This window comes from Esox lucius, chromosome 17, assembly GCF_011004845.1.
Source record: "Esox lucius isolate fEsoLuc1 chromosome 17, fEsoLuc1.pri, whole genome shotgun sequence".
Classification (NCBI taxonomy): domain Eukaryota; kingdom Metazoa; phylum Chordata; class Actinopteri; order Esociformes; family Esocidae; genus Esox; species Esox lucius.
The window spans coordinates 5349534-5376618 of NC_047585.1; the positions used below are offsets into that span (position 1 = coordinate 5349534).

At 39.9% G+C, this 27085-nt stretch overlaps 1 protein-coding gene across 2 annotated transcripts in view; it reads left to right on the top strand.

Moving 5' to 3' along the window:
- The first annotated feature begins 5068 nt into the window (after positions 1-5068).
- The window catches only part of pmepa1 (prostate transmembrane protein, androgen induced 1), a 41218-nt gene continuing 19201 nt past the window's right edge, over positions 5069-27085 (top strand). The window contains exon 1 of one of the 2 annotated variants that reach the window (XM_010904506.5): positions 5069-5467. In XM_010904506.5, coding sequence (XP_010902808.1) covers positions 5362-5467 — 106 coding nt within the window. In that variant the 5' untranslated portion in view covers positions 5069-5361. The remainder of the gene's footprint in view (positions 5468-27085) is intronic. The other variant, XM_010904507.4, reaches the window with a different exon arrangement.

The following is a 27085-nucleotide window of genomic DNA, read 5'->3' on the forward strand; positions in this document are numbered from 1 at the left end:
CTTTCTCTTCCATCGGCGTATTAATAAACAGGTTGGCGACAAAACCAAGGAATTGCAGCAATCGCTCTGGTGAATAGTGTTAAGTCCGTGTTCAATGATGAACGAATATCCAAAAGTGTCATGTTCCTGCTTTTATTGTGTGTTGTTTTGTTCATCTGCACTTCCTGTTTTATTTTGACATCATTAGTCGCTCTTATCCCAGGTCACTCGTCTTCCTCCCATCGTTTGCTTTCCCGCCTGTTTGATTACTGTCCCCGCCCCTAATGTGTTTCACCTGTTTGTTTTCAGCTTCCCCATTCATAAATACTCACCAGTCCCACTTCCCAGTGCCAGATTGTAGTTGTATTTATGTCACTCTCTCCAGCGTTTTCCTCCAGTGTTTGTTGTCCCGTGTTACTAGACCTCTTGCTTCGGTTCTCGACTACGATTTTTTTGCCTGCCGTTTTTGTAACTCTGCCTGCATTTTGTTCTTGGAAGCCAATAAAGACACCCCTCTGAGTCGTGCATTTGAGTCCGCCGTTGTACCCTGTCAAAAAGTGCTTGTCGATCACACTGTATGAGCAACAGTGCAGCATGAACAAAAATAAAAACAATAATAGGCAAAAAACGACCTAGTGAATTCGGAGCCATTGTTAGTTGGACCTTTCTCTATGGCACACTGGAAGTAATGCCAGAGGCAAGTCACAACACCACCAAGAGGCCATTGGACTTGTACTGTCATGTAAATTATGGACCCAGTGCAGCCTTTTATCTCACTGGAATTTACAAAATGGCAGAATAATAATCATAATAATAACAGTAATAATGAATGCCAAAAACACAATAGGGCTTCAGCGCCTTTGCTTGCTGAAGCGTTAATGAACCGGAACAAACACAATAGGGTTTCACCAGTGAACTGCTGAAAACTAATTAAATTAAAAGTTATTATTTCTAACCTTGCCAATGACTATGTCCTATTCATTTTGCTTTATTGCCTATTCAAACTCATTTCATGTATGTTTTCATGGAAAACAAGGACAATTCTAAGTGACCTCAAACTTTTGAACGGTAGTGTACATTGCCCTCATCTTAAAAATATAGCCAGAATCAAAGGCTTGGTGTCCCAAAAAGACCAAGAGAAGCTCATCCATGGTTTTATCTCTAGTAGGGTTGACTACTGTAATGGCCTCTTAACTAGACTCCCCAAAAAGACTGTATAAAACAGCTGCAGCTCATTCAGAATGCTGCTGCTAGAATGTTAACCAGGACCAAGAGAACAGAGCACATCACTCCGGTTCTTAAATCTTTGGACTGGCTTCCAGTCAGTTACAGAATATATTTTAAAGTGGTTCTTTTAGTTTATAAATCTCTGAAAGGTTTAGGCCCGAAATACATTTCTGATATGTTTGAAGAATATAAACCGAGCAGGGCTCTTAGATCCATGAACACAGGTCAGCTAGTAGAGCCCAGAGTCCAAACTAAACATGGCCAAGCTGCATTTAGCAGTTACGCTGCACACAACTGGAATAAACTACCAGAAGATCTTAGACGTGCCCCAAACATATAAATGTTTATATACAGGTTAAAAACACACCTCTTTTCACGCGCCTATGACTGAGCACTTTTATTTAACCACACTGTTTAGCCTTACAGCTTTTAGCCTTACAGCTTTTACAGCCTTACAACATGTTTTATCCCCTTTTCATTATTTTTCTACTTCATTATTCTATGTTTTATTATTATTATGTTGTTTTGATGTTTTCCTTTGAGTATTTGTTTTTATGCTATTGTATTTTTATATTTTTTCTGTTTCTTTTTAAAGCACATTGAATTGCTTCTATGTATGAATTGTACTATATAAATAAACATGCTTGCTTGCTAGACAATTGTCTCAGTGATGTTCAGGGGCAGGCCTCTGTCCTCAGTGTTAGCCACTCAAGTGTCTAGACTCAAAGGTCTAACTCTCCAATTTGAGGAAACTGGCAGCTGAGCAGGGTCAACATCAATGAATTAGTCACATTTTTTTTATAAAGCATGTTTTACATCAGCAGTTGTCACAAAGTGATATGAAGATTATCAGAGCATGTTAACTTTTTAGGCCACATATTTTTGCATGAGCAGCTGGTCAACAGGGGGAAGCATAAATAATAAAGAATGTAATGACATTTCAGCTTTTTATTACAAGCTTATAGTTCTTTCAAAGCATCATCCACATTTGTAAAAATAAAATAAAACAGTAGGCAGATACTCCTCAGTGTATGAAATACAAAAACATTTATTATCAGATTTGTAGTAAAAATTATTTCATTTGATATGAATTCCAACAAAATTTAGATTTATTAGAATTAGACAGTAGCTCTAGAAGTACATATACGTTGAGTCTCGATAACCCTTCATTGGAACTAAGTGACCTAGCATAAATTTTAAAAGACAGCCCCAGACCATTATTCCTCCTCCACCAAACTTTACAGTAGGTACTATGCATTCAGGTAGGTAGCGTTTTCCTGGCATCTGCTGAACCCAGATTCTTCCATCATACTGCCAGATAGTGAAGCGTGATTTATCACTCCAGAGAACAAGTTTGTGGTGTTAAGCACGTTCTCCAGAGAACGTGCTTTACACCACTCCACCCGACACTTGGCATTGTGCATGTCATTGTGGGGCTTGGGTACAGCTCAGTTCTTGTGCTGATTTTGCTTCCAGAGGCAGTTTGGACCTTGGTGGTGAGGAATGCAACAAATGATAGACAATTTTTATGCACTCTGCACTTCAGCGCTCACTGGCCCTGCTCTGTGAGTTTGTGTGATCTACCACTTCATGGCTGGACTGTTGTTACTCCTAGACACTTCCACTTCACAATTATAGCACTTACAGTTGACAGGGGCAGATCTAGTGTGGCACAAATGTCACAAACTTACCTGTGGTAAAGGTGGCATCCTATGACAGTCCCAGGTTTAAAGTCACTGAGTATGCCGCTTTGTACTGCCAATGTTTGTCTATGGAGATTTTATGGCTATGTGCTGGATTTTATGTACCTGTGAGTAATGGGTGGGGCTGGAACTCCTGAACTCAATAATTAGTAGGGTGACCAAATAGTTTTGGCCATATAGTGTACATATGGTTGGATGTTACAAGTCAACCAAACTGTGAAACAAAGTTGTAAAGGTCCAACTCTTTTTGGGGTCTGGATTTCTCCTTTAACACCAACAATTATATTATTTTACATCACCTAGTGCCACCTGAAATACAGAAAAAAATCAACCCCAAAAATGTAACTAGAAAATAAACCATTGCACACACCCATACACATAATACCACAGGCATGCTCACACACAAACACACAATGTTGGTAAGCACAAAGACACTTTATAAAAATGTAAATAAGTATGACTAATACTTATTTTTCATCTTTGGCATTGATAGTGTATTTACCTAAACAGGAGTTCAAGGAAAACTGTTTGCCCTTAGGTAAAATGGAGCTGTGATTAACTATTTCAGCCAAACCTACAAATTAAACTTTGTACTTATCAGCGCTTGGAGGAGGTATTTACATTGTCTAGACTTGGTGTGTCATATGAAAAATATAAACAAAGGCTTCTTCCCAAATGTGCGTTACATATCTATTGTAATACATTATGCAATGCTTTATTTCATGTCATTTGAAGCAAGCTCTCCGTGCTTGAAATATGAAGGAAGGTGGCATTATTTGTGGTGTAACTGACCTAATATAAAAGGTAATAGCTGTTTATTACACTGCATGTTGCAAATATGTTGTTAAATATAAATAGGACATTACAAAAATGGTTTGACATCCATAGCATAGCAACAAAGACTTAATACAACAATTAGGCAATACTAGACAACCGAGAGATGGTAACGCACCTGCTGGTTGAGATCGATAATGTCAATGAGTCGCTGGGGTGTGTTCAGTATTGCATACTTTTGCAAACCATTGCAAAACATTTTGAAACAGAAAACCTTTTGCAACAAGTTTGGGTTTGTCCTTTTCCTGTTTCAGCCTGTTTGCGAATGTTTGAAACTTAGTGAACACCCCAGGGAATACAGGTAAGAAACAATAATCATTTTTGTCAGCAGTGAAAATGTTTCCTATTAACGATAAAATGCACCAAACTCAAGTGAAATTACATAATGATGTCACGGTCATTTATTAGGTCTTATGTTGTATTTCCATATTTGTCCATTGGAGGGCAGCTGTTCCTTAAATGAAGAATGATATGTAAATCCCATGGATTGCTGATGGTATGTATTGATTACTCAGAGGCATTGAAGCTACCGGTTAGCCATAATATGTGCACAATCTTATTGGCACTTCCCTGAAAGTCTTGCCTGGTTACACCAACTCTTCTCTCCAGACAAACAGAACTCCACTCCAACGGACGTTAGTTTCTTCTCCCTGAATCTCAGTAGGGCCAGGATGATTTTTAGATTCCTAAAAATTGGTCCCAGAAACTGATCGGTTTCTATCTGATCGGTCCCAGAAATCGATATAATAGAATGTGAGTGAAGAACATTTAAAGACATTTACAAAGTATCTAATCACTGATGACTTTGGGCATGGTTCTGGAGCTGTGTGCAACTGTGGAATTTTTGAAAAACTATATCTACCCTTTTAAAAATGTTTGACCCAAATGAAAGCGTTGGACAGGAGTCTCAAACTAAAATACAGAATGTATGTTATATTATAATTTTACATTTTGAATTAAGGTGTTTGTAATAGAATAAATTATGACAAAAATAAATGTAGATGTAATAATACGCTGGTGTAGGCATTAGAGTAAACAAGAAACACATTAAGGCTATGGGATAGTTGGATAAAACGTATGCATTGTTGATTGGAGTAATTCCTTTTGATCATGGAAAAATATTGGAAAAATCAGTATGACACTAGTGTTTCACTGTAGATGTTCTTTCTCAAAAAGAAACGTACATCCAGTTTCTATATAAACTGTTGACGTTGAGACTGCGATCCGATTGGACGGATATTCTGCCACTCTTGCCAGTAGTCTGGCGTTGACGTAATCCTGTCTGCATCCAAGCCCCGCCTCAAGAGGAGCTCAGCCGACTTGGACTTGAATGAGGTGAGCTCAGAAGCCGGTCAGACAGACGGATACAAAGTAGCACAAGCTGTCTGTTCACAAACATCAGGGATACTGGAGTACGGACGGCAGGCTGCGGCCCGGGGAGGGGGGGGGAGGACGAAGGCAACTGAAACCTTAGACCCCTGACTTCCACCCGCAGAAGACTTTACAGAGAAAGAAAATATCGTCTGTTTTTATGTGATTTCGAACCCGCCGCGTGCGCGATACAAGTCAACTGGAGAGAAATATTCGAGACGTTTTTCTAATAGATTTCCAGATTTAAATGTTCAACTTAATGGGTCTAATAAACGGTACAGCGGCCATACAGACCAATGTATCCTGTACATGTAACTGCAAACGCTCGACTTCATTCCAAAGCATGGAGATCAGTAAGTACTTTTTATTATGATAAAGCGAATTATTGATACTTTTATGCACTTTTCTTTCTCACTTGCAAGACCAAGATTGGTGGGATCTGTTACTTCGCGCTGTCCTCCAAGGCTGGTAGGCTAGCTACAATAGCTTTTTTGTTATCGCAGCTTTTTACTTAAAATAATTTTTTACGTGGCTTGTTTTAATGTGTAACGTTTGTGCGCCTTATCACGAGTTAACACTCGGTAACCTTTTGTGATTAACATTGGGATTTTCCTCAGCTGAAAATGGCTTAACTGCGTCTGCCATAGTTTGGCATGATGAAATTAAAGCTTATCTGGTCGTCACAACAAAGTTGACTCTTGTGTAAGCCAGACGTCTGGCTATCGCTGTTATCCAGTAATTTACCGTAAATAAGGTCAGTTAGGTTATTTCCGTAGGTGACTTATTGAATACATTTTATAATGCAAACCGTCGAAAGTAATTTTCAGTCTGTCGGCATTGAGAGTACATTTATTAATTCAGGTTATTGGAGTGAATGTTTTGTTTATTTTTTTCCCTAAGTGAAATAAATGTCTTTAACGGGGAATGTGGAGGCATTGTCTAAGATGATCTCCATTTAAATTGATACTTTTTTTTAGTCAGAGATTCATGATTCAATTAACAAAACATTGAATTGTGTGCATGTGTATGATGTGTTCTTTTATTGACAATTGGAAGGTATGTCTGCATTAGAGAATACTGTGCTGACAGACCCTATAGTCCCCAAAACAAACAAAAAGCAAAGCTGTATCTGCAATAAATGCCTCATGTTTTGTCTAGAGATTGAGGGAATAAAAATGAGAGCGAAGCTCCCTGGATTCATGAGATATACCTTCCCAAAAGTGACAACCGGTCTTGATATCTTAGGGAAAGTTATGGGGATTTTGTATTCTTCAAAGCAATGTGCTGAGAGCCTGTCTCCTTCTCTGTACTGTCTTCTCTTAATTTATTTTTAGTGCTTGTGCTAAGATTATGGATATTTGAATGGGTTATTTTTTTTGGCTCCCCCATAATGAAATTGAATCTTTGCTTTTCTGTGGTAGTGAAATATTGACTGAAGATCAATTGTATGCTGCGTGTCTTAAAATGTGTTCATGTTTTCAGGCACAAATGCATTGTGAAGCGCCTGTTTTGTCTAGAAAGCATCCCTTAACATACATCCTACCTTTAGAACAAGAGGTGGTGGATGCAAGCTTCAAAATGGTATGAACAGGAATGCAAAATCAAAATGCCTGAATTAGATTATTCTCTCATAGTTTTCCAGTTAACCAAAATCTCAGGCTATTTTGGAACACACTCCACCTCTTTCTTGCATTGACATTATAATTTTTCAAAATCAATTTCAAGGCTTATTATCTGACTGTGTGGGTGGTGGGGGCGCATGCAGCTCATCTCCAGCTTCGATTTGGTGTCGTCTGGTGTTCTAAAGAATGCAGATTTAGAAAGCTAATATGTACAGTTCTACAAGAGGTGACAAAACGAAAGCTATTTGACACTCTTTATATCAATGGTACTCGTCAACCGATACAATGCACTTTCAGTGCACACCTCAAAATTTCTTCAGTGAAACTAGCCTATGCTTCCAACACTGCTCAACACTTTACATGGTGCAGTGAACAGAAAACTTGTGGAAAATAGCTCTTGGTGCATTATACCATGTTGTCAATCATATATTTGACCTTTCATATGGTTATTTTGCTGTGCCCAAACTGGAAAAGGCCAAATAAACAAAAAATCTAAAACATTTTGCTGTGCTTGATGTGACACATTTCTTTTGAGGATACTGTCATTCTGTCAAAGCTATGATTTTCATTATGGCAGAGGCTTTGAAGACAAAGAAAGTAATACATCTTGAGATTGCCCAAGATTATAATTCATTGCAATGTAATACTTTCACATTATTCAAACACCAAGGGCAATTCCAGGACTCTGTAAAATCATAACTTCAGTGTCTCACAGAAATGAACTTCTGTAGAAGAAACCTTTAGCTTGTCTGAGAAATAAGCAAATAAGAAGTGTTAGGGATGTTTTTTGGGGAAGACTGAATGTATTAGCAAAATTCTGTGAGTTTTCTACGTCTTGGATCAAACATCGATAGCCATTTTTAAGGAAATGCAATAGCACCAAAACGGTTTATTTTTGAAAAGTTGACTCTCTGGAGGTTGATATTATTCTTCCATAACGAAAAGTGCTTTACAAATGATTAATGTTATTTTTTAAACGTTATTAATGTAAGAATTCTTGTCATTTGAAATGTTAAATTGCAGAATATGGCATACCTTAAGTACAGGTAGCCTGAAAATTACCACACCCTAATAGGCACTTTTCTCCTCTTTGTATATTTAAGCTATGAGGCACGAGAGGATTTGGTGTATGGCCCATATAACACAGCTAAGAGCTGGTCTTTGGCACGACACATCACAGAATGCCTGGACCACAGGTATATTGATAATATACCAGAAACCCCTAAAATACCTTATTCCTATCATAAACTGGTTACCAAAGCAATTACAGTAAAAACACGTTTTATAATTTTAAATATTCTTAAATATAAACACCTACATGCTTTGTATTATAATTGTTCTGAAATATTCAAATGAGACTATACGTGCTGTGCCTGTACTGCCAACCCACCTTTATGGACATTGGAAGGCTGGTTGCTACACATATCATAACGCAAACAATAGAATAATGACAAAAACATAAGAAATGAATGTGGTAGATAGTACACATCTTCAAAAATAATACACATATGTCCAAATATTGTCATACATATTGTCATACATATTGTCATACATATGTCAGTCAGAGCTGCTATACATAGATACAACATTGCAATCTCAATACTTTGCCACAACAGGGAAAAGAGTGAGGTGGACTCCAGTTTTGAATAATTTCTTTTTTGTGAGGAGATGGCTACTTATAGCAGTTGTGCTAAATTAATACTTTGAATAATCTCTAAACTGCATGCAGAGACATAACAGTGGCTCTAGGAATCTTGCACTATCCCTTTAAATGTGCAGTCAGGATCTTTTGCGAGTAGCAGACTTGTTTTAAACCTTCCATTTTGGATAGGTTTTTTAAATGTATTGTTTGTTTGCATAATCTATAAGTAGAATTGCTATCACTCTTTAGTTAGCTGTGAAATTCCACGCTTGAAAGCAAGTGGTTTTGATTACATAGAGCATTCCATCATATACTTGACATAGTATACAATGTTATGGAACCCGTTTTGGCCCAACATTGACATTTATGTAATCCCAGAATGCATTTTTAATGATATTTTTTGTGTGGGAATTGACACCCTTTATTTGTGGGTGCTCAGGTTGACCATCCTACGGATTGGCCAGTCATGTTTTTTTCCCCTCATTTGTTGATCACTTCCACATTCATTAGACGTGTCTGTGCTACCAGGGCTATAATGCTGCTGTACAACCAATGTACTAACAGCAGTGTGGGGTATACGTCAGAAAGCCTTGGAGGTGCGAAACCAACAAAGCAGTCAGTCTCGCCAAAGCTAATGAGGCTTACAGACATTAAATCCACCTTAAACGCTCCCGAGATTTGGGAACAAGGAAGGGCCTTGGGCAAGATATGGTTGTGTCACTTTTTTCAATGGGAAATTAATTTCTCAATGAAGTTTACTCTTAAGACAACGAATATGATACACTGTGGGTTCTGTCCATATTCTCGCCCCAAAAATCAGAAGAAAAGGATGGATCCAGTGCATGGATGGTAGGCCTAATCATTTGTAAGGAATTCAAAGTAAAAAAGGCCTAGCATTGTACCCTCTCAAATTCCATCTGCATCTGCAATCTGCATGTATTTAAGAGAAGGGGCTTTTTCACACCAACACACCCAAATACACTCACCAGAAGTAGACAGACACTCAAGCAAATACACACATGAACACACGTACGCACCTGTAAGCCACGCTGTGAGTCTGGCACGCAACATAATTCTCCTGCAGCCTCGCTCTGAAGACAGGCGGCAAAGCAGCCGGTGGGGAACATAACCAACCACACACACCAAGGAATGTTCTCCTTCGTTCAACATTGTCCTCTTTCTTTCTCCCTGTCCTGGCAGGTCTTTAGTTGGGCAATCTGCACAGGATCCTGTACTCCCCAAAAAGGTGTTTGTGCATATTTTTGTTTCTCCACTCTGCTTGTACAGGCTACGCCAAAAGTGTACTAATTTAGAAATTAATTTGGAGACAGGGATTGTGTTGGAATGAGAATACGGAAGTTGCCTCACGACTATCAAGTGCCTTCATTTTATTGTGGCGGAAACCCACCATATTGTGTTTATTTAAATATTTCTTTCTATTTACTTATTTTGGAGAAGGAAATGATAATGTTGTGGACAGCACAGAACTGATCCGGGCACTGATGAGAGACCACCCAGGATATTCACATTGCCAGTCCCCCAATTCCTCTAAAACAGGGAATCAAATCTGCTCTTACTTAAAAGGAAACATGGGAAATATTCCTCCTAGGACATTAAGTGGGTTTTGTTTCCAAAATATTCAAACGTTTCTCTAAATTCAGAACATTATGCTAGTTGGTTGATTTCCCCTGAGATAATTTTAAAAGGGTAGATTGGGATCAAATGAGCTGTTGGGCTAATCCTACACAATAAAATGGAAAAAAGTGTTTGAATTTTTATATTTTGATGTTCTCAATCACCTGTTCATTATAGTTCATTATAAATATTCCTGTATTTGTTGTTCTTTTGAAAATGGAGTATGTTGTTTTTTCCTGTCTGATCTCAGTCAAAAGTGGCATGTTCTGGTTACCAAGGCCCAACAGAGGGTTAAATTATAATTTACCCTAAAGAACATTAGTGTCATGTTCATTGGGCATGAAACTGACTTAAATGCTCTAAAACGGAGAGTCGAAATGAGGGATTACAGGTGTTGGATACTGGAGTGTCTGAATGCTTGTGATTATTATTATTATTTTTTTTATCAAACCCTCATTTACATATCTTACTCAGGTTGAAGGAATGTAATTTTGTGGACTAGTGTTTGCTCATACGTTCAAATGTACTCCCACCCCGGATCCTACACATGCTGTAATTGCAGGGTAAGATTCTTTTAGTCACTCTCCATGATTCTTTGTGCACACCCTCCCCACCCTCCCAGCCATCCGTGGGTTACAGCAGCCAAAACCTATGACCACATCAGTACCACTCACTACCCAGTCATAGAGAAAACACAGGCCATTGGCGTTTGAAGTCCTCGCTCGCCTGCAATGACACACCGGCTGCGCCCAACCTTACTAGCCAACCGGCAGCCATTTGCATTGGAAATGAGGTGGAAGTCACAAAACCTGACAGCAACACAGGGTGAAAAAAAATCACAAAGGGAGTCCTGACCGCAGACCTTACTAACTCACTCCCTCGGCCCTACTTCTCAAGCCTATCAGGCTTCTGCCTGAACTCCCAGCTCTTCCCCCACGGTTCTATCTGCAGGTTCCGTCGGGCACTTGTGGAGACTTGCCTGTATTCAGTAGGGGGATAAGGGCTCTAAAAGCAGTTCTAATGCCGTGCTGTATAATGCCCCCCCGCCTGTTATCATTCTAGTCCCCGTCTGTATTCCCATCCACCCACCTCCCTCATCCCTCCCACCACCCGTTTCCCTCACCCCCAGCCCTAGGGGATAGGCACTAACATGCGTGTCCTTTGTTGTCTGACGCTGGCCAGAGTGCCAGACTACAGATTTTTTATTTTTTTTGCTAGTTAGCATTTATCTGGGTTATTCAGTTCTGGGAAAAGAGGAACTGAAAGAAGGAGAGTGCTATTTGTGTGTGAGGAGTGTTCTTCTTATTTGAGCGTTTGATTGTGGGTTTGTGATAGGGCATGCACTAGGATGCTTGTACGTGTAGTTGTAAGTGTGTGTGAGTATGCGCACGCACATCAGACTCATTTAGTTCACAAACATCACAACAACCTACTCTATTTTTAGGATCATCCCCCCATCAACTTGGGGGCCAGTTACCTCACAATTCCAAACAGCGTCAGAGGTGTGGAGCTTTGTGCCTGAGTTCCGCACTTGAAATCTCGTTGGGAGCTTGTTTGGCCAGTGTATTGTGGATGTGTTGAGTAGGCACATGCCTAGGTTCATATGTATTTCATCTTGCTTAAGGAGCTTTAAATGGCATGTAAGTGGTTGCGTGAAGACAGGGCTAATGCAATTTGAGCAATGGGGATGGGATGGAATTGGGTCAGAGACCTTGGTTAATTGTGTGTGTGTGTCTATGTGGACGTGTGTGTGTGTGATTTGAGTGTGTGTTCAGAGTTTAGGTTGGAGCCTAGACACTTGTCAGGGGTCTGTCTGTCTACCAAGCCCTCAGGGTAGCAGACAGGCCGGAGCTACTCACACCTTAGTGTTTGTGTGTGCCTGTGGATGTGCGAGGGAATGCTAGAACGGGTTTGGGGGTAGTCTGTGTAACCACATCATGTATGGTCATTGTGTCTGGTTCTTAAAAACACGCTGTCTTTTACACACATGCGTACACACACACACAACCTTCAAGCTCACCCCCCCCCCCCCAACTCTCCGTCTGGGAATTTTTATGAAAAACGTATTTTCGTACTGGGCTTTATCAACCGCCAACACAGGTGTTCCTCCACTCTGCAAAAACTCCCATAATTTCTTCACCCACTCATCCTCCGTTTTTGTTTCTCTCTTTCCACCCTTGAACATTCTGTGCCTTTTTTCTGAGCTGTGGGATCTGGGACTGTACCATCAACACAGTAACCACAACAATGAGAAGCACTGGGCTGTTCCACCAGCTGCCTCTTGCTCTCTCTGTTGTGCACAGCCCACTCCACACCATAACAACCCTTCCCCTCTTCCTCTCAGTAAAATAGTTACGTTTCTCTAAAACATCCAAAAGGAAGAAGAATGAGAGTGAGAAGGAGGAATGAAGGAGAGTGATATCAACCTGCCCAGAGACCATAGAGCACAATTTTATTGTTGTGTTCAACAAGGGCCTCCATTTTACAATTTTTTTTTTTTTGGATTACTATATTTATATAGAAGCATGCAAACCACATCACAAGCTTTTGTAAACTTCCCTTGGCCAAGGAATCGAGGCCCTTCGCTAGCTGCACACAGCTGTTTTACAGGCCGCTCTTCTCTGCAAGTCTGGCTTTATTTAGCCTGCTTGCACACACTTGCGCGCACACACACTTGAGAGAAGCTTGCCAACCTGTTTGGAAGAGATCCATAATATTAAGAGAAAGATGCTTCTCTTTCTCTAGCCCGCGGCCCCAGTGAGAGAAGCAGTATTAACATGGCTGACTCTCTGAAATAATGTGAGAGAGTGCGTCAAGTTTACAAGACTGGATTGTGCCTGGTTGACGACCATTGAGCAAGAATTGACTAAGCATACTGGGCAATGCGACTTAAACTGTCTGGCCCTAGTGAACGCTTGGGCAAGCAATTGTGCAAATAATTTGGGAGCATGTGCTGGCGAGTCAGAATGTATATTTGTGCTAGCGAATTGTCTTATTGAATTAATCGACTTCAAGTTTTGTCTAGCTTTCCCCCAGAGTCTTCTATGAAGGTTAGTTTGGTCCCACCAGCACATCTGGCCTATTTGGAAAATATCAACATTAAAGGAAGGGTTTATTCTGTTAACTAACTCTCACTGAGACTTTCTTTGATCTACTATCATTTGGTTGCAATTACTCCCAGACAATACTTCAAAGATACCAGATGGAAACATACTATTGTTGCGGCACTTTTTCAAATTAAAACATAATCACCTGGAGAATTTACGTATCACAGGGATTAGTTATTTGTGTCTGTCTTTTGGCAGTGCTTCGACTCACTCCTCTCAGATCGCTATCTGCAGGATTAGTGTAGGAGCTAGTCCGCCAACCCAGACGAGCTCAGAGTCATTTGGCCCTGTTATATTCAGTTTAGGTTGGGCTCTTAGCTCAAAGGATTCTAGTTCTGTACTAGGATACATCCTGTCCCCAAACACTGCGGCCTCATGGGAAGTTTATAAAAACAAGCCGGAGGAAACGGAACAGTTGCAGCTGAGGATACAAGGGCACCTATATTCAGCATGGTACCCTTTGTAAAGTGCCAGTGCCCACCCCCTCTCTGCCCCATTAAAACTGAAGGATCCCACACTGCCCATCTGGCTCGAGTTCTCTCACTCGTTAAGCAGAGGTTCTCCCTCTATAAATACTAAACCCCCTTCCCGTCCAATCCCAGTCTCTGTCACCTTCCCTCTACAGCCTTGCAGTCACACTAACCTTCTTCTGCCACCAAGTATAAAAGTCACTGAGATCACATGGGGTCCCTTGCTATTTTTATACCCATTTACAGGTGGTGTCTATTTTTGTGATTTAATTATTAACCACAGTGACTGGCAGGCAGCCCTGGGCTTTTGTCTGACACTGGGCCTGGATCTTCCTTGACAAATGGCCACTTTTGCTATGTAGGCTAACCCAGGTTAGAGTTTTACAGCCTGTTGAGGGCCTGGATTGTGTTGAGGTATATAGGCTACTGTAAACTTGTACATTCTTCATGGGCATGACCTGCCATAGAGTTAGCATGGCTAGGCTAAGTGTCAATATGCTCTCCAGCTCCCCTCATTGGATGCTAGTTGGCCACAACAACTTTGGCCCCTCAATCAGTGGTTTGCTGGTCCCCAGAGTCAAGCAATAAACCGAACACCATGTGTTACAAATAGAGCCCAGTGGTGCTGTTATTGTGAGCACTCATTCATTACACCGCCTCTCTTATCCTGTCTCTATCGCTCTATCAGTGTATGTCCCTTCCTCCTCTTTGCGTTGTAGTAGATTCTCCTTGAGCCATATGCCTTTCTCCTAGTGACTTTGGTTCTTGGCAGCCAGTGTGAAAGCTCCAAGGAGATCAGCTTTGTTTCTGTGCTATTCAGCACTTTGAGCTGGCTGCTGGCATCCGCCTATGGATTTACAGTCAAAGTCAATTTGAAGGCAAACCCTGTAGGTTTTTTATGGGCTGGAGTCTGGGGTATTTTTTGGCATGGTCTGTGAAAAAGAAGGCACACCAAATGTTTTGATATTCCCATCATCTGTGATAGGGCACAAATAACTTTTTTTATAGTAAGTTACGTGCACGTTATTTAGTTCAGCTATTCAGGGCTTGAAGTTATGTTAGTGTTAGCAAAGATTTTGACTCATTTGTGTATTTATTTTCCTATAGGTCATAATTGATCTTGGTCAGTCACGCTCTTCATTGAGACCAAGACCTTATAGGGTCTGCTATCTCACCCATATAAATATTACCCTAAACTGAAGTCATTTATTGCCACAAAGGGGTTATTCACTGCAGTGCCTGGTCAGTGGGGTGGTGCATGGGAACAACCCCTTCCCGGGCCTTCATTAGTCATGCAGCTAGTCACTCGCAATGTCTGGTTGCCCCACTGAGACTGGGGGTCTGCCGTGTCTGTCTGTCTGTCATATTGAAACATATTGGCCCTGCATATTGCATATGTTCACGTCTGGAAAGGCCTAAAACAATGTCTACCACTCCAGCAGAAAATGTTTCTTTCACATCCCAGGAGGTTGCTTTAGCTCTGAGTAATCTAAATGAAATTATGATGTATCTTAGCTAAGTGCTGGCAATCCTCCTAGACTATTATGTAAACTTTTGGCATCTGGCATCTAAATTTGTGTGTGTCTTTATATGTAATGCTGCCCTGGTTTGCTGTAGAAAATTTCCTGAGAAAGGAATTATTGTCACTCAATCTGGGCACATTTTTTCTTCCCATGAAAATATGTTGCTCAACATTAAGTTACTTTTTTCTTATTTCTGCACTTAAAAATCTGGGAAATGCAAATGCAATGAAAGACAACTCTTTGTACTTCTTTTGCAGACTTTTTCACTCAGGACAAGCCTTGTGTAAAATGTAATTTTTTAACCCAGAATCCTTAGGAGCTCCATATTTATTTGACTAAATGAACACATTGTTACATGGTCCAGACCAAAAATAATGCAATTTTGGGGCAGCAAAGTTTTAATGTTTTTTTTACTGTTTCTTGTACTCTACTGAATTCTTTATGATATCCTCTCCAAAAAAGTGTCTTTAATATGTTATTTTGTGTCGATGTGATACAATATTTGCACACTGGCAAAAGAATGCTTTAACAAATGTTCACATCCATAGAAAGTAACTATTAAATATCAATGGCACATTCCATTGCAGATATCTAATCTCAAATCAAGGGATGTTATTTATTGCTGTCTAATGATCTACATATACTAACTTTTTAACCAGTAATGTTGAAAATAGTAAAAAGAACTGCTTAAATGAAAGGTGTACTAAAGGTATGGGACTTTTTCTAATTACAAGAATTAAAAATATTTCTTTCAAACTCCCATATTGGGCTGGGAATGTGTAATATGGGGCATATATATATATATATATATATATATATATATATATATATATATATATATATATATATATATATACACACACACACGATACGATACAGTACATTTTCCTGGGAACCATTTTGGTTCAACAGTGCCACTTTTTTGCAACTATTTGCCAGAAATTCCAGAATGATCTCTATTTGCTGAGTTGGCCCAACAAGTCGAAGGATCTCAAAACAAATTAGTGATAAACTCAAACTCGATATTAAGAAAAACATTTTTTTCTTAATGCTACTAAAAGTTGCTACTTCAAGGCTATTGGGACTGTGCAGCAAAATAAACTGGTAAGTATTTGTGGTTGATAATGTTTAGTTGTCACCTTTGCATGTTTTTTTTGTATTTAAAATATCCTGTGACATCTGCTGTTTGTTACCTACCTAGCAACTGTAGCTATGTAACGTTAGTCAGCTACATTTTGTGCTAACTAAGTTAGGCAACTAAATAACAGTAAGCATGGTCTCTTCATTTGGCATCTTTTTGGATATATTTTCCCCAGTTCATTTAAGGGATCAACTGGATTATAAGAACAGCATCTTAACCCACTGTTGTGCCCAAAACTAAACCCATGTATAGTATGGCTTGTGTAAACCACGCAGTTCAGTAGCTACTGTTATTGGCACCCAGAATCCCACGTAAACAACTTTGATGCTGAACTAGATGCAGCTTCCAGCTCAAGCAACAGGTAGTTTTCTGGACACATGAAACCACTGTAAGCTTATGTGTGTGGTTTAGAGTATGTGCAACAAAGACTAAAATGTGTTTTGGATTCTAAAATAATTTTGTAAGCATTTTTTATTTGAAGGAAGGGCAGAGCAATGACCTGGAAGTACTGGAAAAGTTGGAGACCCAGCTGACTTCTACACAAAAATACTGTGTATAAAGGAAAGACATGAAAAGGGTCTATAGACACAGAGATAGCTGACAAGTTTCCAAAGGGACTTCTCAGCATCCTGGGACAGCTGGTTGACACCCATGACATTTCCACACCTGGTTCATTTGTCTACACAGTAACCTAGAGAAAGCAGCACTATAGTAGCAAAAGCCTGAAAGCAGAGTTCAACAATGCGTTGCTCATTGCTCCGGTGTCCATATCAATGAAAATGTTACTTATCCACCTACAGTGGATCTAAAAGGTCTACACACCCCTGTGAAAATGCCAGGTTTTTGTGATGTAAAAAATTAGACAAAGATAAATCATGTCAGAACTTTTTTCCACTTTTAATGTGAACAATTCAATTGAAAACCAATCTGAAATCTTCGAGGGGGAAAAATAAAAACCTTACAATAACCTGGTTGCATAAGTGTGCCCACCCTCTAATAACTGGGGATGTGGCTGTGTTCAGAATTTACCAATCACATTCAAACTCATGTTAAATAGAATTCATTACACACCTGCCATCATTTAAAGTGACTCTGATTAATCACAAACAAAGTTCAGCTGTTCTAGTAGGATTTTCTTGACATTTTCTTAGTTGCATCTCCGAGCAAAAGCCATGGTCCACAGATAGCTTCCAAAGCATCAGAGGGATCTCATTGTTGAAAGATATCAGTCAGGAGAAGGGTACAAAACTATTTCCAAAGCATTAGATATACCATGGAACACAGTGAAGACAGTCATCATCAAGTGGAGAAAATATGGCACAACAGAGACATTACCAAGAACTGGACGTCCCTCCAAAATTGATGAAAAGACGAGAAGAAAACTGGTCAGGGAGTCTCCCAAGAGGCCTACAGCAACATTAAAGGAACTGCAGGAATTTCTGGCACGTATTGGCTGGGTGCTACATTTGACAACAATCTCCTATATTCTTCAAATGAATGGGCTATGGGGTGGTGAAGCATGGTGGTGGCAGCATCATGCTTTGGGGCTGTTTTTCATCAGCTGGAACCCAGGCCTTAGTCAGGGTGGAGGGAATTATGAACATTTCCAAATATCAGGCAATTTTGGCACAAAACCTTCAGGCATCCGTTAGAAACCTGAAGAGGAAGTTCATCTTTCAGTATGACAACGACAAAAAAGGGACACATCCAAATCCACAAAAGCATGGCTTCACCAGAAGAAGATTAATGTTTTGGAATGGCCCAGCCAGAGCCCAGACCTGAATCCAATTGAACATCTGTGGGGTGATCTGAAGAGGGCTATAGCACAGGAGATGTCCTCACAATCTGACAGATTTGGAGCACTATTGCAAAGAACAGTGGGCAAATATTGCTATATAAATGCTAATAGACTCCTACCCAAAATTACTGAGTTCTATAATAAAATCAAAAGGTGCTTAAACAAAGTATTAGTTTAAGGGTGTGCACACCTATGCAACCAGGTTGAGTTTTTTTTATTCTTTATTTTTCCCCCTCAAAGATTTCAGTTTGTTTTTCAATTGCATTGTTCACTTTATAGGTCACATTAAAGATGGAAAAAGTTCTGACATACTTTTTCTTTGTCTCATTATTTTACATCACAATAACCTGGCATTTTAACAGGGGTGTGTAGACTTTTTGTATCCACTGTAGCAAACAAAACATCCCCACATAATCTAATATCAGTACATAAAAACAAATGGTCAGTGTTTGTTTCATGGCAAGCACACACCATGTTATGGCTAATCATAGTTAAAGTAAACGTCAATGAATGTTGTCCATATTTTGTCATCACCGGAAGACCTTGTAAAGTTCACTCTGCCTTTCCAACCCCAATTGCCTAGGTCCTTCGTGTCTAATTGAACCACAAAACCTTGGTGCAGACATGAACTAAACTAATCAATGTTTGTGTAAATCACCAAAGTAAATACTGTATAGAGGCTATTTAGCTAGTTCTGCTCAGTGCAGTCTGACCTGGCGCGCAATTTCCATCACATTAGCTGTTAATGGTGCTTATTCTATCTGATCAGTGAGTGAGTCTCCTCCTCCCAGCTGCTCTCTCACTGGCCTTTGTTCCCAAGTCTAGACATGATGCAAAGACGAATACAGTTGTACCGCAACACAGACTGCCACAGAAAGACCTTTTGACCCCTTGCCTGTCACTCCCAAAAGTCATCTGGTTGTGTGCGTGCGTGCGTGTGTGCGTGCGGGTGTGCGTGCGGGTGTGTGTGTGTGCTGGGGTCAGGAACATTGGGAATTGGGTCATATATGTGTTATGCGTAATCTGCATACCAAATGAGGTAAAATGGGAAACTAAGCTTTGGATCGGTGACAGCGTTTTGCCCACCAATTGATTGCAGCCATTCATCTTGTTGTTGCCACTGTAATATTTTAGCCTTTTGAAACCAGTTACTTAAGTCCCTAAGAAATGTGTTCAAATGCCATAATTCCTGTTTGATCTGGCTGTACACAGAAACTTAAAATTACTATTAGAAATTGAATTTATGAATTAATGTCAATAGGACATAGCCATTCTTTTTACTGAGGTGAGCCTGTACCTAAGTCCTGTATATGTATATGTATTTGTATTAACCCATAAAAACATATAATGCTGAGTTGTAAAGCCTGTCCAATTTTCCCAGCCCCTTGATATGGTGTAGTAGTAGTTTGCTGATGTTCTTCTTTTCTGTGTAGCTGTGGGGGCTGTCCCCTAATAAAACCCAGCTGGTCACACAGACCAGAGCTGTAACCCCAAATCCCACGTCCCATCCACCATTCCCACAATAATAATTGTCTTATATTGCAGTTTTGCATATGAAACCAGGCTCGACGTGCATCTGCAAGAGAATATTGGAAGGGACGTGGGGAGAGGGGGAGTCTCTCGGCAACCTCGTAGTGTCTGTGGTGAAGGTCAGAGGGGAAAGGTCATTGTTTGTTATGGGGCTTCACAAAGCAAAGGGTTCATTGTCACAGAGACTGAGGGTGGGGGACAACAGTGCCAGTGTGGTGGGGGTAGCTATTATTGCGCTAAGACAACAGAGCTAGCTTTAAATCAACCCCACTACCTTCCACACCCATGCTTATTTTGTTCTTTATATATCGTGCATACAATTGTGGCCTTCATTTCAGACATAATTTTATTTAAATGACACTACTTTAATTTGAAGTCCACACTCCAATCTGTCTTTTCCAATTGCTCCCCCTCCCAATCTGTTTGAAACATACTACACTTTCCTTTCAATTTGGTCCTTCCAATGGCTGCCTGTGATACATAACATGGCACAAATCGTTCCTCGAAACAAGTCTGCAGGAGATATGAGGATAGCGTCAGTCGTTAAAGTATTTTCCTGTCTACCTCTGACTTCCAAAGAAGCATCCAGACTGAAGTAATCTGAACCTGATGCACAGGCATGAGTAAACGTTGACAGAGTTGAAAGTAAAGCCCCTTTTCTCCACTCGAATTGAGCTATAGAAGTTTAAACCCAGGAAGCAGCCCTCTGGGCTTGATGTGCTCTTCCTGAAAACTGACTCATGGCTGCTTGATGTGCCTCTGTCTGGACCAGAGAAGGGCTGCTGGCTGTGTGCGTGTGCTTGTGTGTGTGCACGCGTGTGTGTGCATGCGTGCATGCGTGTGAGAGAGTACAGTATGTCCCTCTCAGCTGAAGCATTGTGCAGACTGCAGCTGAACAGACTCACCCAGCCCATCCTGTCATTGTACAGTACAGCATGCATTGCTGACTGCATCCCGTGCGACTGATCAATCTCATTAGCCATAGTCATCTGCACATCCACTCCCTGCCTTCTCTGCCCTTTGTGACTCACTTGGGGAGCTTACGTGGACCATTTTGGGCTGTTTCCAGTGATGCAACAACACCATAAATCTTTTTGACCAATTTGCCTTGTTTATTTCTAAGTGAATAAATGGAAAGGAGCGAAATAGGGGTCTGTATGAATCTTTTAGCCTCTTTTAAGGGCAACATGACTGTTCAAACCTATTGTTTAGTTCAACCACCCAAGTATAATGTCCTCGGAAATCTTCAATGACATGTGTAATAATATTTGCACAACCACAGGTCCCAAAGGTCTTAGCTTGATAACTGTACATGTATTATGCATGACTGTTTAGCATAGCCGGCTTTGCCATTGTCTAAATTAATTACTAATTGTCTGTCTGAAAAGAATATCCACAGGTAATGAGGCTGGAGCAGTTAGCATAAGGTAAATGTCCATATTTGTTTCTTCACCTCTTACTTATTCTAATGCTTACTATATTTGAGTGTTTGTTTTGGAGGCAATCTCCTGGATTTATGTCATTTTTACTTTCATGTTTTACTAACTGCAGACAGAGGCCTAAAGCTTATTGTATCGAGGACTTATTTCCCCTCACTTTTAAGCTGGTTTGTCTGCATTGCTTCTGTCTAGAATATACTTTTCAGACGATGGGAACAAAGTTTAGTTTAGAGTTACATTTAACTTAATGTGATTGTTGTGGAAGACAATTTTTTATGTAGAGTAAATGGAATGAAGTCAGTCTGTGTCTGACACCTGTTGCCATGTTGTTAAAGATTTTGAATGTTTATGTTGTGAATTGAGGCTCCTCTCTGGTCTAAAGTGGCCATTGTTAGTGGCCTTGTCTAGACTCACTGCCGGGCCAGCACGCTTGCTGATGCAGGCATCAAACAATATAGAGAGCTACTGCTTAATGTTTATGTGTGTGTGGCCACAAAGGGATCCCCTTCGGCCCGGCAGGGACACCTGACCCCCTCGCCCCGCCCTGCTGATGCGGACTATGATAAAAGGGGTGTGTCCATGTCTTTTCCATCTTTGAAATAGGAAACAGCTGGGACAGGCCTATTCACATAAGCACACAAGATTTACTTGCTATTGTGTTTGTCTATAGGGTGCTGGGGACTGTTGTCTCGTTCCTTATGTAAATCTGTAATGCAATTTGTTAATTAGTCACCTCCTTTCTTTACTTAGTTTTACTCATGTTGAACCTTATATTTCTCCTTTACTGGTTTCTGTATAGTTATCATTAGTCTCCACACTGGAAAAAAATGCAAGGTAAATGAGGACCACCTGTCAACACTTGTAATGCTTCTGTGGGTTCATCAACCTGAAACCAGGGAGCAGATGTGACATAAACCAGAGAGCTTTAAAAAGCCAAATAGCTTCCTCTTACATTTTTGGACTAAAAAAGGACGTGGATCCATAACCCAGAAAAACTGTGCTCAGACAAAGAAATGCCTCATCTAGACTGAATTCAGCTATTAACAGCTCATGTGCAGCTGTAAACCATCAATCCAGGCCTCTGTCGAACAGCAAATCTCTTCATGGAAGTACCTTTTTGAGAGCAGCCTTTTTCTTTGGGGTCAGGCTTCGGCTGCTACCAGAGGTCTGTAGAGAACAGTGTGGATGGATGTTGGGAGGGTGTTGGCCACACACTGGCTCCGCTGCACCTGTGTTCACTTGCTGGCTTTGGGGGGTGGCTTTACTTCCTTCATCGCTCATTTTTTCTGTCTTGCCTACTCCTGCCTACAGCCATAATTATAACCCAACACATGGAGCTATTGCTGTTGTTATTGTAATTTCTCCATCCTGGCAGATGTCTTGATCTCCTTAAGAGACTCAACAAACCTCCTTGGTGCTGGGCAAGAGTCTGTTAGTAAGTGCAACTTTATGTTGCACAAAGCTTCCCTACAGCAGTGATGTAGTTTAACATCGTTGACCTTGTAGTCTAAACACATTTTCAGACTTGTTGGACTTGTTTGAGCTACCATAGGATAAATGCTGATAAGCCCTTGACATATAATGACTAGTTTTCCCATTAGGTGTAAAGCTAGTTGCTTTGATGTTGAGGGGACTAAGGCCCCGTGTGTCTCAGTAGTCCTTGTGGCTGTATGCCATGTGTTCAGCTCGCTGGGTTTCCTGACCAAAGCAAACAACTCTTCTTTTGTTTTCCTCCACATCCTTGCTTTTTAGGCTTTCCAGTTAGCACTAGTACCAAGCTGTGTGTGTGTGTGTGGTGTGGCTTGCCAACTTGATTAGGTGCAAGGAAGAGAAGTCCAGCCAAGTCCCAGCAGCACACCATCACAAAATATCTGGATTTGAAAAACGTTACATTATGTACTTGGAGGGACATGGCTCATAAAATGAATATCCAGAACAATATTGTTGAGTCATGGTGTAAACTGTTGCAGATCCCAGAGGAAATTGCGTTGAGTGTGGCATCACAGGCCAACGTTTTGGATTCAACAAACAACGAATGGCCATGTAAAAAGACCCATAAGAGAACATTGATTCAGGTTTTCAAATGAAAGGTCCAATTTTATATTTTGAGAAATAAAGTCAATTACATTTTCAAACCATTTTTCATCCTGAAATAAGATGACAGTAGACATGCTGTCCCCCACAAATGATACACATTCTCTGACGATCCAACAGATCAAGAGATCTAAACGAGCCCACTGTAGCACCACTGCGTGGTTGATGTGAATATTCTATAAGTCATGGCATTGTTTGCCATTGTTACCAAATGATGTAAGGCTATCCTTAACTGATGTCGTTTGACGTTACGTTCAAGATAACTTCCATGTCATTATGTATTGGTCAGGGGTGCCCATGTTGCTAGTCTCAAAAAAATGTGTTTCTTTTCAGTAGCAGGACCTGTGTACTAAATCTCATGACTTTAGGTAAATTGGGTGAGGGGAGCAAATGTTCACATTTTCAGTTGTCACCACTATACACTAACATCCCAATATGAGTACATATTAATGTAAGTGATAAGTATAGCACAGATGTGTGTAGTACAGAAAAACACATTTGCAGTGTAATCTGCAGAGGTTCTCAGTTAGGTCACAGTTGATTTTAAATGGGTTTCCGGCCTCTTTGGGGGAGACAAATGTATGAAGAAATGAGTCAATGTGAGTCTGGGCTGGGGGTGTGTTGGTGGTAGGTAAAAGTGAAGAAGGAAGGCTAGCACTACTTTGCAACACCATGCCATACCTTGTGGACGGTTCTTGATTGGAGCCAATTTCCTCCTGCAACTGGACAAAGACCCAAAGCACTGCTCCAAACTATGCAAGAATTATTTAGGGAAGAAACAGTCAGCTGGTCTAGTCTATAATGGACTGGCCAACACAGTCACCGGATCTCAAACCTATTGAACTGTGGGAGCATCTTGACATATGCTAGGTAAGAAATGCCCTTCAAGACAATCCAACAAGAAGCATCGGGTGAAATCTCTTCAAATTACTTAAACATGTTGACAAATAGAATGCAAAAGGTCTGCAAGGCTGTAATTGCTGCAAATGTAGGATTCTTTGACAAATGCAAAGTTTGAAGGACTCAATTATTATTTCAATTAAAATCATTATTTCTAACCTTGTCAATGACTATATTTCCTATTCATTTTGCTGTATTTCTGATTCAAACTCATTTAATGTTTGTTTTCATGGAGAACAAGGACATTTCTAAGTGACCCCAAATCTGTAGTGTACTTTAAACAATAAGAAGCACTAGTTAGCAGATTGTATTCTCTCAAACAATTCCGCTTGCTAACATTCTTTCTATAAAAAACAAGGGGGAAAAAAGGAAAAGTAAAAACGTGTTTGTTTTGTTTACCGTACTGCGGGATTGAGGCTACTATCAATATAGTATGACAAAAGTTTACATTTCTGCCCAAAAGAAAAGAATCATGAGAAATCATGTTTTCTGTTGGATTTTGGTTGTCAGAATTGTAAAAATATTTTTCAATTAATGAAATACTTAGGTAACTAGGCTTTTATCCTCTAATCTCTCATCTGTGTTTAAGAAAAAATTACATTGTACTTTTCAATTGGTATGAGCAGTGTCTACAATTATAACCTCAATTCAGATCATCATCTTCCTTTCAGCCTCGCTTATTTGTACTTGAATTCATTTACTGGGATTTGTTTAGCAAGGTTTTGTTTAGGTTCGTTTTGTCTGTTTGCCTCCCGGATGAAAATGAACTGGCTTCCTGCCCCAGGGCTCTTGTTAGACAAGTTTGACAGTGGTGGTGGAGTTGGTGTTTTCGCTCTACACAGACATTGTTATGTCTGGACGAGTGTTGAGTCTGTCTACAGCTGCAGTTGACAGGTATGGCAAGTTTTCAGTGCTGGAGGAACTTGGCAGCCAACTGTTTATAGATGAGGCAGCCATGCTGGCGAACGTCTGTGTTCCCTCCAAGAGAAAGTTTACACAGCACAGACCTGGAACATAAAACCCAGCACCTGCAAAAGCACCTGGGAATGGCCACTCTTTATCTGCCTTTCAGGCAGTCATTAGCTGTTTTGTCTGTTCCCACAAGCTTTTAATTACAACACCATAGCTGACATTTGTTTTATTTTCATTATCAAGGTTAACATGATACATTTTCACCCGAACTGCAAAACTTAATTCTTAAGTATTTTTTCCTAGTTTAACTAACTTTCCATTTTTTAGATATGTTTGTATTTTAATTGTATACAGTTTACTTTCAGTTTTAGTGACAGGTTTTGGTTAATAGTAAATTACAATTAGTGATCAACACATACACATTTTCAGCAGTGAACACCATGTTTATGTTTCCCCCATCCTTTGCTTTGCTGAGTCATGGTCAGGATGCTGGCTATAGACTCTAACCTCAATGAACCCAAACACACAATTGCCATATTTTGTTTATAGGTGCACATTCATATTTAGGAGTGTTGGGAAAATCAATAAATTGTATTTACAAAGTCTGGTCATGTAATGTTGTCAACAAATAATAACATCTCAAAACAGTGCACAATACAATTTCTATGTATGATTTTTTTTCAGGACTTTGTTCAGCCACAATATCGTCACATTCCATCAGTGTGTAATGTGATACAGTCAGGGTTGGGTAATTAGTAACGTTACATCTGGATTAGCAAAATTCACTGACATAATCTCACTTTCAGTTGCTTTTTGATTACTTTCCTTATTCCTAGGAGATAATAGAAGAAAAATAGTGTTGCCTAGGGTGGTCAAGAGATGTAAACTGCTGCCTGGGGTGCAGATATATAGCTGACATAGGGGTTTGAAGCCTGGTAAACCATTTCCCCTCTGTTTATATCCAATAAAGCAACAAAAAAATATGAATATGAACAACAGCAGTATTATCAATGGCCTTTACCTCAAAACAATAATATGATTAAGGTACAGTTGTGTTCAAAAGTTTGCATACCCTTGGCGAATCGATCATATATGTACCATTTGTAAAGAACTTGAGCGAGCAGGCAAGACACGTTTATTTTTTTCTTATGGGATCCACATTCGGCTGTAGGTCATAACAGAATGGCACAATCATAAAACAAATCATGACAATCAAGGAAAAAAATGAACTGACCCCTGTTCAAAAGTCTTCATACCCTTAGCTCTTAATACTGTGTATTGCCCCCTTTAGCATCAATGATCATCTTTTGTAATAGTTGTCTATGAGGCCCCAAATTCTTGCAGGTGGTATAGCTGCCAATTCGTCTTGGCAAATGCCTCCAGATCATGCAAAGTCTTTGGTCGTTTTGCATGAACCACATGTTTTGAGATCTTGACACTTCTTAATAAGTGGTGAACAGTACTGACTGGAATTTGCAAGGCTTTGGATATCTTTTTATATCCTTTTCCATCTGTATAAAGTTCCATTACCTTGTTGCGCAGGTCTTTTGACAGTTCTTTTCTGCTCCCCATGGCTCAGTATCTAGCCTGCTCAGTGCATCCACATGAGAACTAACAAACTCATTGACTATTTATACACAGACACTAATGCCAATTTAAAAAGCCACAGGTGTGGGAAATTCACCTTTAATTGCCATTTTCACCTGTGTGTGTGTCACCTTGTGTGTCTGTATCAAGGCCAAACATTCAAGGGTATGTAAACTTTTGATCAGGGCCATTTGAGTGTTTTCTGTTGTTATTATTATGATTTAAAAAGGAGCCAAACAACTATGTGATAATAAATTGCTTCATATGATCACAAACCTTTAATAAAAGAACGTTTTATTGCATGCTCAGTCATATTTTCAAAATCTATGCCAAAATTTAACAATTTCTGCCAGGGTATGCAAATTTATGATCACAACTGTATATCTGTTTGATTTCCAGTTATTTCTATTTATAACCTAAAAATGAAGCCCTTATTAGAATAGTCTTATGTTTGTGTTTTCCTTGCCATGGAGGACTCAAACCATGAAAAATAAATACTGCTTTCATGAAATAGCTTCCATTTAGTACTCCCAAAAAGGTCTTCTTGAATGTGTAAAATTATTACCATATT